The sequence below is a fragment of the Eucyclogobius newberryi genome, unplaced genomic scaffold (assembly GCF_026437365.1).
Source record: "Eucyclogobius newberryi isolate DKJ021-1_F unplaced genomic scaffold, fEucNew1.0.hap1 SCAF_19, whole genome shotgun sequence".
NCBI classification, from domain to species: domain Eukaryota; kingdom Metazoa; phylum Chordata; class Actinopteri; order Gobiiformes; family Gobiidae; genus Eucyclogobius; species Eucyclogobius newberryi.
Genome location: NW_027315823.1, coordinates 23567969 through 23585509, shown reverse-complemented (window position 1 = coordinate 23585509; position 17541 = coordinate 23567969). Strand labels below are relative to the sequence as shown.

At 39.1% G+C, this 17541-nt stretch overlaps 1 protein-coding gene across 4 annotated transcripts in view; it reads left to right on the top strand.

Annotated features, from left to right (window-relative positions):
* Positions 1–14673, top strand: part of srgap3 (SLIT-ROBO Rho GTPase activating protein 3) — a 57279-nt gene extending 42606 nt beyond the window's left edge. The window contains exons 8-22 of one of the 4 annotated variants that reach the window (XM_072452229.1): positions 906–1007; positions 1934–2131; positions 2934–3018; positions 6282–6309; positions 7203–7233; positions 7798–7858; positions 8379–8456; positions 8916–9050; positions 9910–10015; positions 10315–10542; positions 10623–10696; positions 12307–12487; positions 12567–12716; positions 13184–13499; positions 13916–14673. In XM_072452229.1, coding sequence (XP_072308330.1) covers positions 906–1007; positions 1934–2131; positions 2934–3018; positions 6282–6309; positions 7203–7233; positions 7798–7858; positions 8379–8456; positions 8916–9050; positions 9910–10015; positions 10315–10542; positions 10623–10696; positions 12307–12487; positions 12567–12716; positions 13184–13499; positions 13916–14362 — 2220 coding nt within the window. In that variant the 3' untranslated portion in view covers positions 14363–14673. Of the gene's footprint in view, positions 1–905; positions 1008–1933; positions 2132–2933; positions 3047–6281; positions 6310–6756; positions 6860–7202; positions 7234–7797; positions 7859–8378; positions 8457–8915; positions 9051–9909; positions 10016–10314; positions 10543–10622; positions 10697–12306; positions 12488–12566; positions 12717–13183; positions 13500–13915 lie in introns of all 4 variants that reach the window. The other 3 variants (XM_072452227.1, XM_072452230.1, XM_072452228.1) reach the window with 3 other exon arrangements.
* Positions 14674–17541: the final 2868 nt, after the last annotated feature.

The window sequence follows — 17541 nt, the reverse complement described above, 5'->3', positions numbered from 1 at the left end:
AATTGTTATGGCTTTGCCGTAGCGATGACCAAAACCTCCTATGTTATTCCAATGGGGAAATCGCCAGAACATGTTTACACTTTAGACTTTCATGAACTCCTCTTAGGGCGTCAGCCCTATTAACCTGAAATTTGGTGAGACTCATCTTCAGGGGTGGACCATCAAAAGATATCCACATTTTTATTCAAAGAGTCACGGTGTCTGTGCGGCAAAGCCGCACAATTTGCCAAGAATTCAAAATCAAATAGCTTTTTGATGGTAAAACAAAGGGGAGAAGATGTGACAGCGTCACAGATTCAGCAGTAGGCGTAATAAAAGGACAATTGGGGCGCGTTAGCGCCCCCTCCTCTTGCGGCGTGGCGGCGGCGTGGCGGCGGCGTGGCGGCGGCGTGGCGGCGGCGTGGCGGCGGCGTGGCGAGGGCCGATCATTGCCGCTTGCGGCTATATTTTATTATTATTATTATTATTATTAGTCATTATCGCATTGCTCTATTTTGCACTAGTCAAGGCTTGCTAGCAGCAGCGTCTAACACAAATATGCACAAGACTTCTAAGTAGAGGTAGGCAAAATATCAAAATGTAGATAATTTTATAAATGTTGTTTTGAAGATATGCACAATTTGACATTTGAGATTATTTATAATGAAAAATGCTACAAAAACGGCTGAAGAAAAGAAATATAAAAAAATGAGGGTATCATGTGATAATTTTGCACTTTTTGCAGACATTTCAAAAAACAACTAATATGTTTAAAGACATGTTTTAACACATTATTATCAGGATACTCAAAAAATAAAAATCGGATACATTTGTTTTTGTCAATATCGCCCACCTCCACTTCTAAGCCCGACTTCGGACCATTTAAAAGCCCTTTTGGCATCTTTTCTTGCATCGTCCCCGTACAGGTGTGCCAGGTGAGTGCCCAGCAGCCAGTGCAGACCGAGCTCCTGATGCGATACCACCAGCTGCAGTCTCGTCTGGCCACTTTGAAGATCGAAAATGAGGAGGTGAGTCACTTTGTATCCCTGTGCCCCATTTTAACTAACCTCCAGCACCCCCATCCCTCCAGTGCACCCCCTCTCACACACACACACACACGCACGCACGCACACACACACATACACACACATACACACACATACACACACACACACACACACACATATACATACACACACACACACACACACACACAAACCCCTGGGCCAAGTAGGAGGACCACATCACCAGCTGCTCCTCTGGGCAATTACTCTCCACTGACCTGTGCATCGGCTTTCTTATGATATTCTGCATAAAAAGTCAAAGTTTAAGCTTCAGGCAGGAGCAAAACTGAGTAATAACAATACAAACAAAACCAAATGGCTGGCATGAATCATTGTCTGACAAATGTCACCTTGCATGCCATGTCCCACTTAGCCCACTGATTGGTAAATATGTCCATTTTAAAATATACTATGCTCCATTTGATAGTTGGTTCCTTTCTATATCATCCGTCATCCGTGACTGCTTTTTTCATGCTGCCAAAAGTACATTCTAAAGGTATCCATCAGTTGTTTCCAATGCCGAACACACAGTTAGTCACAGGCATGACACTGAGACTTGGCACATGATCTAAACGAATGAGTAGGTTTATATGTAAATCATACAAATAATATAAAACATACATAATTTCCCTTCACTAACCCATTCCTGTTAATTTATCTCCTACAATGATTTAAGCTTCACCTTCGCTCCAATTCCAACACTCCAATTCCATGTTTTTCTCAAGGTTGTGTGTTGCTCAAGGGGTCAATTCGTCTTTGAAATAAATTAGCCTTTCTTGTAAATTGCTCACTTTTTGTCCTTCAAAATCTCATCTGTTCCACCACAGGAAAATCATCCGCTTGGCTTCAATCTCGTGGCTTCATTTGTCAGGTTGCTTGTTTGCGTGCAGGTGAGGAAGACCTTGGACGCCACCATGCAGACGATGCAGGATATGCTGACCGTAGAAGACTTTGACGTGTCGGATGCATTCCAGCACAACCGCTCCACTGAGTCCATCAAATCTGTCACCTCCGAGTCCTACATGAGCAAAAGCAGCGTAGCCAAGAGGAGGTCGAACCAGCAGGAGACCGAAATGTTCTACTTTTCTGTGAGTGGCAGCTGCTGACAGTACCTTAGCGGGCACTTTAATAAGCACGACTAAAATGGCATAATGAATAAGACAACCAGATAGTGCCCTTAGTTATTCATCGTTTATCATAGTTTTTTTATGTTGTTCATGGTAAACCGCAATATCAATCACTTTATAATGGACAGGGGACCATTGACTTCCTGTTCAGACTGTAGTAATCACAATAAAAGCTGGGGTAGCCAACTTTTGTTTCTAATTGAGTAAATAATGTGTTTTCCCCTAAAGAGTGCTGCTTAGACTCTTTAGGGGAACTTTAGATCAGACTGTTGGGAGCTGTTTGAAGTAATTAATAAAGTGTTTTATTTCTCATCAACTCAGAAGTAAGCAAAGCTCTGATTGGCAGTCCACGCTTTTCTGTCTGAAAAAAGCTGTTTCAAAGGCAAATAAAAGCAGTTTTTACTCCAGCACTCAAGCCTCAAATGTAGCACAGTGCAACATGCATGAATCAATTAACATACAACTCCAAGTAAGCTAGTGATGAGAGAAAACAACATGGTTAAATGCTCAAGAATGTCAAATTTGCTAAGTATGTCTTCTTCAAAGATAAGGGATTGCACCAGTTTAATTAGACAATGACAAAAACATGCACACTATATTGTTGTGTTGTATTGTGTGTGCGGAGAGCATGTATTGTCCAATTGAGCATGGTTGCTTATTCAGAGGAACGTATTCGTTAATTAGTTTCCGTTTAAATCCATGTAAAGAAAACCTCAACTTTACCTTGTCCTGTTTAATCTGGGTCATTTTTTCTTTTCTGTAGAAATTCAAAGAGTTCCTAAATGGCAGTAACCTCATCATTAAGCTGCAGGCCAAACACGACTTATTAAAACAGGCCTTGGGTGAAGGTAAGAGACACCCTTTTTATCTCCCATTGTCAGACATGATTTGGTGCATTTTAAGAGTGTGTGGGTGCAGTCCTGGTCCTGTAATTAAGATCCATGTGAGTAGCCCTTTACCACAGGGAAATGGCTACCTTTAGGGTTATGAGGCTGCTGACTTCTACTAACGAGGAGACATCAAGATGAACAATATATATTCCCTTAAACCATTGTATAAAAAAACAAAGCAATGATAGCAGACATTTTTACTTTGTATTTATTTCCCTCTTGCAAGCAATTACCACTGAAAAGTATAGAATAGAATGTTTGGAATAGAAGCAGCACTGTGCAACAACATGTTTGGCAGCATATTTAACAGTCGGAGAAACAAATATTGCGTTTTATTTTGTATTAAAATGATTTTGGTCAATGTTCCAGACCAGTTTCGCGACAAAAGGCTGTGTCTGGTTGGCGAGGTTTTTGTTGTGCTGGCGGTGGCTGAAATGAAGATGACTTGCTGTGATGTCACCCCAGACAGGCCATAAATTCAAGTGTGAGCTATGCACATAATATAGAGGAATACGGTTAATTTATACTGTACTTTAACAATACCATGATTCAAAATTGTGAGATACGGTGAAATTTGAATTTGATGTTCAAACCATGGTACTTTCCATATTGATATAAGTCTTTATAATAACAATAATGTGTGATTAAGATACAATAATATAATTTAAAGGATGAAAGTCACTATAGCTGTTATCATTCGGGGCTCACCACATTGTTGACATACTAATCTACTTATGTCCTTTGGTTGGACTCTATCTAGTTAGGGACCATATATATTAACGCCGCAGGGGAAGATTACGTTTCCTGGTTGGAGAAAATAAAATCTGTTTTTTTCCCCCTTTGTCCTTCCCATGGGCCCCTCCGTCACCTCAGCCGTGAACAGTTTATGTCCAATCAATCAGAAAGACCCGCCCGGCTCGTGTCTGCAGCTGCTGCTCCATCAGGACTGCACCTTAATGGAAAAGGCACCAGACAAAGACAGCTGAGGCACAATATTAACAATGGATTTAATAATTAATATAATCTTTGTCTTTGTGGCACATAATGTTCTGTTCAATATACCTACACATAAATAAAAATTAAAAAACTAATTTGACTTGTACAGAAGAGATACCTTTACTTACAAATGTAAATCATACTTGCAATAATAGAACGAAGAGAAATAAGTGGCCTTTTAGTAATATATATAAATAAAAATCCTTATTTAACTATACTATAGGTGACAATTATTAAAAAAAAACGATAAAGACAAAGCCACCATTGCAAAAAAACGCCAAATAACATCACAATTATATACGAAACAGTCAATAGCTCAATTATTAAGGGGTCTTTATAAGGTTTTTAGTAGTCTGTTTAGTAATAGAGTTTTTTTTCACTCCAACTCCTGTTAAAGTTGTGAAGAAACATTCCCCATTCTTAAGTCTGTGCACATTTATTTGTAGATATGCAGCAGCCCAGAGCATATTGCACACCATGTACCACCCGTGTTGAATTATTCAGGTGATCAATCAGAGTTGCTCATTAGCTCTGCACTTTAACAGCCATATTAGTGTTTAAAATGTAAAATCCTGCTTGGGGGCGTGACAGAGGAAGCACTCGCTGGTGAGGGTCACATGGAGCTGGTATACTATATATATATATACTGTATAACTGCATCTTTGAGAACAAGTACAGACATTATGCTTTAGCAGACAGAAGGGGAAGACTCTTGCCAGCACATGTGGCACTGAGAATTCCCTTGTTTGTAATTAGACAGATCTATTGACCAATGGGAAGTATTTTGTTGCTATATTTGTTGATTGAGAAAATGGTACAATACTTAATGATAGCAAGTGTATCATAAAGTGGCCTCTGTACACACAAAAGATATTTCAAATGTGTTTTTTCCAATTGACAATGAACTCCAGATAGATCTTTCCAAATATAAATAAGAAAACTATATTGTGCTGACATGACATTACAGTTTGACTAATTTAAAGGCTGGATGGTCAGAGATAGACAGGCCATCCCTCACTGCAATGATGTCTGGGAAATGTAGTGTTATTTCTTCAGCTGAATGCTCCAGAGACCCTGTCCCATCTGCCACAATGATGTGTTGAGAATAGTCTAGCCTTTGCTCCTCGTGTCCATTGTCGGACAAACAAAAGAAAATCCTGTCAAGATGATGTGCAGCCATTGTGGCCTCTGTCACTCTGACCCCTGACCATTGTCACACAAAGACAAAACAGACCTTACAGGTGCATTATACTCTTTCTCAAACACACTGTTATTAAATATATTGTATGTACATGGTTTTATGTATATGTAAGGTATTGCAATATCTATTATTATAAGTGTAGTAGCATTAGCAATAGGAGTGTTAAAAGTGAATGATATATTTTGATGCACTATATAACTTTCTGATGAAGGTCCATGTGTCCATGGACAAGTTGCTTTGCCAGTAATGTTCCACAGTATGGCATTACATGTATCCACCTGGCATTTATTCAATTATAGGTGTAATATTGCCCAAAAATACCTTGTCAACTCTCCCCAGATCTGGTCTGGAATGTGAGTGTGGTACTTAGTGGTAGTGGTCGACTATTTGCTACTGAGATTAGATTTTTTTTCTCTTTGTGAAGGAGTTTGTACAAATTAAAAAACATTGAGGAGACGGTGACCAAATTGAAGAATACAAAAAAATGAATTAATGCCATTCTGTGGAACTTTCTAAGCAATGAATGCTTTTTGTCTCCATGGAGACAAGCGGGTAGGTCTCTCCATCTAAAATAATTCATTAGACAATATCCTACTTGCTCATTTGCCATCAGACTTAAGCCTTGTAGAATTAATACCAAAAGCCATTTTAATACATATCCAACTATATCTATAACTGTAACTATGCTTTATGTGAGTTTTACTCACTCTAAATGGCCATTTCTGAAGAATATTTACTTTTCCTCCACTTCTCAGACCAATAATGCATCTATAATCACAGCGTCTGTCCCCCTGGTATTTCTCAGTTGAAAGAGGTTTTCCTCGCGCTCACAGCTCTGCCCCCAGTGGTTTCATAGAGCAGGGCTAGAAATGGTGTCAGCTCGATTCATCCTCTGTTCAATACTCATGTTGTGATCATCATCAAAGCCTCAGTCAGGCTGCACTGGAGCCTGCATAATGTTGCACTGGAACCTGCATAATGTTAATGCTAATGCTAACACCCCCCTCTGTGCTTGTCTCTGCAGGGGAAAGGGCAGAGTGTGGCACTACAAGGTAAGGACATTTTGTCATGTGATTCTGAAACCTTACAACCACATCTCATCTCTGTATCATTCATGTTTTTATTTGAATTGCTCCTGCTGCGATGCATTTACATGTCCAATTATGTCCAATCGAAAGACAATATTTTCAAACATTGTATTTAACTTTGTGTTTAACATGAGATATGAACATAGAACGAGATAATATGATTTTCAAAACAAAAACATTTTGTCCTGGGTATCTGAAGTGATCTTTTTTGTTTTTTTAGATACTAGTTTTGGTATTGATTTGTATACAATGCATTGTAGTGATAATTCAATATAATGACATGTTTTTTGACTGCCCCGGTTTCCTATTCGCTTAGAACCTTGCCTGAAACATGCATGTATATTTTTGGGACTACTTTATCCATTTTACAGACTGTATTGTTTTATGTCTCCTTTGTCCATCATTCCCCAGACCCCCGAGTCTACCCCCTAAGCCACAGAAAATGCGGAAGACTAGACCTCGCTCCTTATATAACCATAAGCTGTTTAATGGTGACATGGAGACGTTCATCCAGGTATCCGGTGCTGGTGATGTGCCCACTCTGTCTCTTTCCTCTGGGCCTCCTGTCTGCTCCTCTGTTTCGACAATACGCCTTTGTTTAACCTCTAATCCTACTGCTCCTGCAGATCAGCTGTCTCCTTATTCCTCCCAGAATCCCCAGCCCCATCAGTCTTTGTGACTGAAACGACAGGAGATTTAAAATTCACCTAACTTTCTCTCTAGCTTCCCTTTTGTCCAGTCCTTGCTTGTTGCCCTCTAACCTCTAGGGGTCACTGTGTCACCCGATCCGTGCTAACTGTGTGCTGTCTGCCTCTCTTCCTCTGCTTCTCTGTGCTTTGCTGCTCCCTTTGTCCCAGAGGAAGAAGGAATGCCCGTGCTCGCATCCAGGTACCACTTGTGTTGGTAGACATGAAAGTAACAAATTATTTCTGTAACGCAAATAAAGCTTTTAATGATTTAGAGATTTTATTTTCAAACAGGCCTGCCATGCTAATATTCGCTTGGCTAATATTGGCTTGTCATTAGGACTGCATATAGAGCTTCTATATATATATATATATATATATATATATATATATATATATATATATTACAGACAAAGTGTATTATTGATGATCTATGTAGGTCAGATAAAGATTACAACGACAATTTTTTTTATAGGTGACTAGAAAAGGTTTCAAAGGTAGTTAGTATCTGGACATTGTTTCAAAATGTTTGACTTCCATCCAAAAGTCCTTTTTGATCTGACTTCTCTTGAAACTTTTTGTACTTTGCATTTTATTGTGAGCGTAATGTTTCCACTCAAAGAAGCTCGTCACACTCTCTGGTCTAACAACATCTCTGCTTTATCACTGAAGCCATCTGTTTTTATTACACTATATACTACTGCACTGTTGTTAGTATCAATATCTTTCCACACTCTTTTATATAATCCTTATGCTTTCTCTCCAGGATTCAGGTCAACCCATCCCACTTGTTGTCGAGAGCTGTATCCGCTACATCAATCTTTACGGTAGGCCCCCTTTCTGAACGAAAAGGGCAGGAAGTGACTCTATTGCAAGGCGCTCAGGTCCCATAAGAAGTGACAGGTGCTATTGAAAAAGGCCATATATTTCCACAAATAGCCACGAGCTTTTCTGAGCCTGACCCTCGGTGCTCAGCTGCCAGTGATTTTGACAAGCTCATAACAGCAGATCTCACACATTGCTGTTTCACTTTCCAAACTCCCACTGGTTGTTGTTTCGGTCAGTGCCCCCTCCCCAGTCCGCGTCCACCTCCACATCTGTTGCTGTAGCCTCCGGTTCTTTTTACCCCTGATCTGGAGCAAATGAAACTCCAGAAAACTGATTAGGTCCAGGCTAACTGAAACCATATGTCGCAGCCTCACGAGGGGCCTCTCCTGGAAAAATACGCATCCCTCTTTATGACTCAATTACATTTCCTGCACCGTCTTATGTGTTTCCAGACCTGACTCCGTTTTATTGTTACTGCTGTTGTTAAAATCTGATGCACATTTCTTATATTTGTTTTAGGTTTGCAGCAACAAGGCATATTCCGCGTGCCAGGGTCGCAGGTCGAGGTCAATGACATTAAAAACTCATTTGAGAGAGGTGTGTATATACGTGCAAATGTTTTGAGGTGTTTTCCCCATGTAACATTAATTCATGGGTTCATAGTAATAGTTCTTGAAATTGTTACGTTTTCCCCCCCATATGTTTTGTTGCTTTGTTGTGTTCTAGTGTGTGTGTGATTTTAACTGACCTTAGCACTTTGACATTTGTTCATTTGATCAATATTTTTAGAACAATTTATGTAATTTTATTTCATTTTTTTAAATAACCCATTTCCTTTTTTGATAAAAGGTTAATTAAAAGTAATACCTTTCCTCAAATGCATTGTAGTAACATCTAAGCAGTTGTAAATGTGTTGTAATAGTAAGTAGCAGTAAGTATAGTTGCAACTGTAGTAGGAACACTTAAAGTTGTATTTTGTAGTGATAAGCGAAGTATGTATAACTTTATAACAATATTCTTAGCCTTATTACATCTCAATTCTGTGTGTTTTCTTAGGTGAAGATCCACTAATTGATGACCAAAATGACCATGACATAAACTCGGCGGCAGGCGTGTTGAAGCTGTACTTCCGAGGTTTGGAGAATCCGCTTTTTCCCAAGGAGCGCTTTTTGGATTTCATCTCCACTATCAGTAAGTAGCCAGCCACAAAAAGTCATAGTGTTCATCAAATACGTCCATTAGAGTCTCCTCACCAGAGAAGAGAAAGGCACGCAGAGAAGCACATGGAAGCAATCTCTTCTCTGGAGCACTCGACTTGAGATCTAGCAGGACACATGTGACGAGGAGTGCGCGAGCCGACCACAGAAAGGCCTCCCTGTAGTTTGTGATGCTTTGAGCCCCTACTGTCCCTGTAGAGCAAAGCTGGGCCAAACGTGGCTTCAATTAACATGTCAAATTTTACAGTCTCCACTTATTTTATTTTACTGGACATTTGTATTACTTTTGCAATGTTGGGGGGAAAAAAGTTGGAATGAAGCCAGAGCTTCTTCTCAAGTGGAGTCTCTCCCAGCTACTTTGAGAATGAATCAACACTCAGGACAATACGTTCATAAGTATTTAAGGGTATGCTAAACTATACATTGTGGGCTTTTTGATTGATATATATTTAAATTGTTTTTAATGGAACTTCATGATTATTTTCTGGCAAATTTCACAAATCCAGGCAGTACTTATTTAGACGTAAACGTATTTGATGCGGTTTTCATGAGTGTATTTTACAAAGAAATACTGTTGTAAATAAGCGTTGGTTCCTTTTGAAACAGTGATACACGGTAGAATATAATTTGCTATAATAAAGATCATTGCATAAAGAGTCCCAGCTCATTTCATTGCGTCAGCCACTCTTCAAATGTTGGTACAGTGTAATGGGACTGCAGGTCCTCGAATGCATAATTCCACTTTTTTGATAATGATGCTTAGATCTTCTTTGCCCAAATGCATTGCTGCTTGTTTAACTAACTACAGCTTTTGTATGTTTTCATTTTATCAGAGCTGGATTCAGGAGTGGAAAGAGCACACCACATCCAGCAGATTATTGTGACTCTTCCTCACACCATTATTATTGTCATGAGATACCTGTTTGCCTTCCTCAACCAGTAAGTTCTCAAAGCAGAGATTTTCTGTGCTACCTGGCAAACTCATGTGTTTACTGGGAGATACAGATGACTGGCGAGTGCTTTGGACTATTATCAACCAACTATTTTCATACACTATGTATAAAATATTTTTAAACCTTTATGAACTCTAAATATGAACCTTTATGAACTCTATATAACTAGAACAATCCACTTGATTTATATTTTAATACAGGCTCTTTATGTTTAATGTTGATCATCTGTAATGTATTAACATTAATGTGTCTCTAATGATTCACATACTTGGTTTTTGTCTTCAGTTTGTCTCAGTACAGTGATGAAAACATGATGGATCCCTATAATTTGGCGATCTGCTTCGGTCCCACGCTGATGCCCATCCCGGACGGCCAGGACCCCGTCACTTGTCAGGTCCACGTCAACGAAGTCATCAAGACCATCATCATCCACCATGAACTCATCTTTCCCAATCACCGTGAGCTGGACGGGCCGCTCTATGAGAAGTGCATGACCGGGGGCGAGGAATACTGGTGCGTTTGAGGCGCTGTAAATGCCAACGTTTTATTCACGTTTCAAACAATAAGGATGTGTTCTGTGTTGCTTCTTGCAGTGACAGTCCTCATAGTGAACCTGGGACCATTGATGAAGCTGACAATGGCACTGAGCCGCACACCAGTGATGAAGGTTAGATGCAGTAGCTTGTGTTAAAGTTGATATGTTTTCCATTGGATTAAAAAAAAGTCTACAATCTCAACCTAAATTGGGCTCCGAACAGCTATATATTTAGGGCATGTAATGGATACAATATAAATATAAAATCTCCTTTTGAATTAAATACAAATATTTTAAACATAAACAACCCTTAAAATGTGTAAAAATATGTTGGAATTGTAAATAAAGCAACATTACATTTGTTTGCTTCATATTTATGGACAGTCTTATGCAATGTTTATGACATATTTATACAATTCCAACAAGTATTGGCTTAAAAGTGAAAACAAAACTGCAAAATGCAATACATTTGAAGACAAAAACATATTAGTTATACATGTATGATTAACTTATCAGCGGTTGGGATTGGATTTCTTTATGCGAATCATAGGTCTTGGCACTTTATATTTTAAGAATAAATCTGCACATAAAAAATCAAGGTTTGTGCTCTTAGTCCATTTGGTTGCAGATGTTTGTGCAGTTTCTATCTGAAGTCGATCAATGTAAACAGTGTTGGCATGCAGCGCTTGTTCTTTGATCTGCCTTCCTTTGCATGTGCGTGTGTGTGTCTTCTCTCGAGTCGCGATACCCCCGCCCTCCCCTACCGCCCTCCCCTACCGCCCTTTGTTCAGCATTAGTCAGTGAATCTCCTGGGACTTTCTCCTTCTGTTTCCACATTTCTCCTCTGAGCTTTGAACACACCAGCAAGATATAGTCTCTTAAGGCCAAAACATGGATGGAACACATAATCAGATATCATCGGCTGCAGTGTGTGAACTGACAGATCAGTTGTGTGCAGTTTATTAGTCAAAGTGCTTGAATTCAATCAGAAATTACTACATCTCTTTTATTTCAGTATTAATTCAGCTCTTTGATAAATGTGGGAACAAAGCGAGACTGAGGGCAGGGTGTCATAGACGGACCTCTGGCAGTGGTGAAAGATGTCTCTAAACGCTGCCTTGAGCTTCTCTTTATAGTTCAGTGGTATTATTACAAATCCTCCCGCAGTAGAAATCTGCTTTCTTGTGTATGTGTATATTTATATATTGCTTTTATGGAGTCCAGTTTTGGACTATAGTGCCCCCTGCTGTCAGAAACATTCACACAAACATGCTGCTTGAGCTAGATTGGTTGAAAATGAATGGAATTCGCAATTAAAACTAAAATTATAAAAGTATTTCCCACACCCCCATTTTACTCTTACAACGTCCTGTCAAACAATACCTACAAGTGCAAATTCAATATTATTAACATAAATGTTTTAAATGATATTGCACTCAATTCATGAAAAAGCACAATCATACATAATCAGGTCGAGAAGTAAATTCCCCATTCATTTTTTCAACAGACTTTGAGGGGAAAAAACATGAATAAATAAATGTTTGAAAGCTTGCTTGGGGCTTTTCAAGTTTGTGGTAACTAATGACCAAAAGACCTCTAATTATATCTAAAATCCGTTTCTGAAACTTTATACACCAAAAAGTTATTAAAACATTTAGCAGAATTAAAACTTTCAAATGTGTTTTTTGGACTGAACACAACCACTTTTTGCTTTGTCTCACATTTTCCCTGTGTCGTTTCAGAAGTGGAGCAGATCGAGGCCATTGCTAAGTTTGACTATGTGGGCCGCAGTCCAAGGGAGCTGTCCTTCAAAAAGGGAGCGTCTCTGCTGCTCTACCACCGCGCCTCTGAGGACTGGTGGGAGGGGCGCCACAACGGGGTGGACGGACTCATCCCGCACCAGTACATCGTGGTGCAGGACCTGTGAGCGACCGCACAGACTTTGAGATATTCATGAGTTAAAAGTGAGAAACGCGTATGATTTAGTTGTGTTTTCCTCTAGAGATGATGCCTTCTCCGATAACCTGAGCCAGAAAGCGGACAGTGAAGCGAGCAGTGGGCCGGTATTAGACGATAAAGGGTCGTGTAAAAACGATGAGCCGTCTCCAAGTGACCAAGCCCATGACTATAACTATGGAGGATACATGGGAAGGTACATTAAGTAAAATGAATGCTTTGAAATGCAATCAAATTATGTGTATAAATTACTTGTTAATGGCTGAAGTGAGATATAACTCAGAAATCAGTCAGTCAGTGAACAATATTTGCAAAGTAGGAATGTGCTTTGGCGATATGATAGAAAACAATGAGTACTAACAATGAAAATGTGTAAAATATAAAATAAAACCTCATAAAAGGTATTTGACATTAAATAAACAGTATGAACAAAACAACAGGACAGAACTAGCAGTACAAAATGGTGTTCTTGTTCTCAGTTTGCACTCTTGAACTTTGTTTCACATAATGGCATATCGATATATATTTGAATTATAGTATACCTCAGCCATAAATAAGTTGTCTGCTACACACATATGACCATTTCCTGCCACTCATATCACTTTCTTATTCATTAATTTCTGTTGTATTTATTAATTTGTTGTTTATCGGCTTCGCTCCCAGGGTCAGGTTGCGGTCTGATGGGGCAGCGATCCCCCGTCGCCGCAGCGGGACAGACACTCAGAGCCCCACCAGAGGTACAGACACGCCCCCTCGAGCCGCGGCGTGTCCCAGCAGTCCACACAAGATCTCCGTCAGTAAAAGCCGCTTGGACAGCCCAGAGAAGAGGCGCCTGGGGACTTTTGGCAGCTCAGGCAACGTCAACTACCCCGAGAGAAAGGGCTACCCAGACGGACACCCACTCAGGCCGGTCCCAGGGGCCACTCGCCACAGTAGCCTCGGCGATCACAAGTCACTGGAGACAGAGGCACTGGCTGAGGTTAGACAACTTCAATGTACCTTTTGATTTCAGCCCAAAATAATTGGAGTGAGAAGTCTAGATGTTTGTAAGCAAGTGTGCAGAAAATTGTGTGAATTGACTGATCTTATACTTTGATATAAATCTTGCCTAAATGATAAAATTTGAATTTTTTTTCCTGGGCAATCTAATTGTATTTATTTATCTAACAAAGCAAATAGATAATATCTCTATGGAGACAAGCAGATTCGAGACCCTCCACCTTTAACACTCTCCAACCTAGGTTGAAATTTGGTTTAATAGAAGTAGCTGTTGCAAGTGTATATATATATATATATATTTATTAAGTGTATATATATATATATATATATATATATATGTATTATATATATTTCCAGTTTCATAGATCATGATGAAATGTGCACGCTTTCTTGCAGGACATTGAGAAGACCATGACCACCGCCCTGCACGAGTTACGTGAACTGGAGCGTCAGAACACGGTAAAGCAGGCCCCGGATGTGGTTTTGGACACTCTGGAGCCTCTGAAGAACCCTGCGGTGAACTCTGAGCCAGGCAGCCCCCTCCACACCATCATGATCCGGGACCCGGAAGCAGCCATGAGACGCAGCAGCTCCTCCACCTCCGAGATGATGACCACATTTAAACCCGCTCTGTCCGCTCGCCTGGCCGGGTCACAGCTGCGCCCGCCGTCCATGAGACCGGTCCGCCCCGCGCCCACACCGTCACATCGCTCCAGTAGCTCCAGTTCGTCCGGTATGGGGAGCCCCGCCATTACTCCAACTGAAAAAATGTTCCCCGTTAACAGCCCCTCGGCAAGCTCCAACATGAGCGACGACGCCGTGGATAAACCTGGCCCTATGTAGCACAAGTGGTAGTCGTGTGGTAGTAGTAATATGTTTACTGACCAACTTGTTCGATTCAGGATGCAGTGTGTTACCATGACGATGAGTGGTTGAAAAAAAATAACCTCAAGATGTGATAGGAAAACTTTATTATGTGTAGAAAATATTTAAAGTGCATATGACAGGTTCTCGTTTTTCTTTCTAATTATTACTTTTGTTGTTGGGTTTAGTCCCTGTGGTAAGTATTTAAGGTGCAGTTTGTGAAGAAAAAAAAGGAAAAATAAAAGTTGAAATTTACAGGAAGTAGTGCCGAGTTCTAAAAAGGAATGACTATAATTTGTGGGGCAAATGAAGCAATCATTTAAGAAAATAAATGTGTGGTGAGGTATTACCATTTGCAAATCATATTTTTAGTGTAAAGTATATGGATTTTGGTCCTTGTTTACACTATGGTTGCTAGGTAACAGTTGTAGAATTATCTCTGCTTAAGTCACATCTGCTGCTCGTGTCCAAACAGGAAGTAATATTTTGAACGTCACATAAGAAGACAATATGTTTTTAGTCAAATCTTACATACAATTATGTTCACAGAATTTTGAAAAATGTATAGTCTTACTAACATGTCATATGCACTTTAAAGTTCTACCTCAATATACGATCAGTGGCCATGTTGTTTTTCCAAGAACTAACGCAAATATGGCGACTCTAAAATTCATTACCATCGCTCCTGATGTTAAAACAAATAACACGTCTGTAGCAATGTAAAAAAATAATCTGCATGTATTGGGACAGAACAATGGAAGCACTGGATAATTGGTGTAGGTTTTAAAAACACATTAGTTATGAATTTGTTGGTACTAGTAAAAAAAAAAGCCTACTAATTTGAACCAGAATAACGATAATTAATTTGAGTTGGACAGTAGTTTTCATGTTCTTTATCCTCTGTATGAACTTTCCCTAGGATTCTTGTGGTAAATGTGTAAATAATATAATAGGTAGTACTACTTTTGTACAGCCATAAATCATGTTTAATTTTGAATATTCCTTTAGACTCATATGTCATACCTCCATACTGTGAGCTCTGAAAGCGTTTTGATAAATACACTGTAAATAATTTAGTGAAGAAGCCGTGAAAACGCCACAATGTTTTTGTTTTTTCTTTGGTTACAATCAATGGTAAAAACTTGAAATGTTTACATTCAAGATACAGTTTATTTTATGGTCTTGTAACGGTTTTAAATCCATGAAATTACTTTACCTTTTCTTATTACACAACTATTTATTTTCCTCATTGGTCAAACTTATCAGTCCGTACTCAGCATCCCAAAGAGCTTGATATCTTCTGCATGTTTTGCGCTGTAAATTGTTCAACTTGTATTATTAGCAGTTGGATGATGTTTGTATGTGGTGCCTTGCCTTGGTCATACAAACAACACAATTTTAGTGGTTTGGGCCTTAATATTTATGGAAATTCTGAATTTGCTTGTCAAAGAAATCTGGGATTGTAATAGCATGTAAAAACCAGGCACTTGATCTACCCTCACGTCAATCATCCATTCAAATTATTATACCACTAAAGAAAGTCAGGAAAAACGTCAATGAACAACAGCAATCAGAACTGCAGATCTCATGGTGCTCTGTCTCAGCCTACTGGCCACTGCTGGTATCGCCACTTAATAAATCTTTGGAGTTTTTGTACATTTGTGCTAATTAAATATGCATATTCCTGCAGGTTATATCAATTTCATAGGACAATTAATCCACTTTATTAACTGTAAATGTATCTAGGTATCTTTTCTGTTATTATTTATAGCATTTAAGTGCCTTTAGTGCACAGTTTTTAAGGTTACTTTACTGCAATATTGATTTGTTGAGGACTTTTTATCTATGCCTCAGATGATGTACAAATGTGTAGACATAATGGCTCCTGTTGAATGAGAGTGACTACTGTACTGCTGGTTAAACTCAGTGGACTCGTCTCTTTTCTCATGTTGTCGGTTTGTTTTTTTCTGTGATCTACCTGTGCTGTTGTTGAGCCTCATTGTCATTGCGTTAAACGGTCTTATAAAGTATTGTGGTATCTTTGGTGGAGACCTCTGCTTATATTTTCCCGTGTTGAGAATTGGTCACTTGAGACAGTTTGGCTTGGTGTGTTCAAGTTGTAATGGCAGGTGCATAAAGACTCTGACAATGCTCTCTCTCTCTCTTTGTTCTCTGTCTCTCTGTCTGTCTCTCTCTCCCTCTCTCTTTGTTTCTGTCTCTGTCTCTCTCTGTCTGTCTCTCTCTCTGTCTCTCTCTCTGTATCTCTCTCCCTCTCTCTAGTGTCTAGTGAGTGGTTGGTTGAAACCGTGTGATGTAATGTACAACATACCCTTGAATGGATGTTCTGCGTCTGAATAAAAAATATTGCTCAGTGATCTAGTGTCTTTGTTTAGCCTGTTTGATGAAAGCTGTTAGTGTTATCCATAGTGTCTTTAAAACTTTTCATACAGTTGAAATTATGAAAGCCGTGTTGTTGTTTTTTTTTGGTGTGTTAACTTTGACAATTTAAGATGAACCTGTGACTTCAACTTGAACATTTCTAAAAAACGACTTTGCATTATTTGAGTGCTCAGATTCTGGTAACAGCATTTATTTTATTGCCTAATGGCAGATGCCTCGTTATTTATTTAGGAATAATCAATGTATTAATTAATTTAATTAATGAATTAATAATAACAAATAAGTCGTTTCTTAATCTAAATTGTGGTAGTACATTGACATGTTATGTATTTGTTTGAATTAAATACTTTGATCGATCCCTTTGAACACGTGGACGTCATTGTTAATGTTTTATACTTTCTTGCTGCAGTAGCAGTCTAATGTGAGCACTATGTGATGTGTGTTTTTATTTTATTGACCGCCACATGGTGGCGCTAGTATCTTGCAGAATGCACCTTGTTTTAGGCAGTGTTGACGTGTCTTCTGGATAAAAAAAAAAAGCGGAGCTACACAAAGAGCGAGATTTGCATACATCATGTGATTGCATCTGCCTCTGTAAGTGATGGTTGCAAATGTCAGACATGCAGCAGATTCCCAAAGAAGATTTTTTTTAAAAATCTGTTCCACAGGAAAAGGCCCTCTGTAACTAGAATAAATAGTATTCATACATTGTGAGTTTAATCTGTATAAATTATATAAAATAACTATAAACTTAGTTA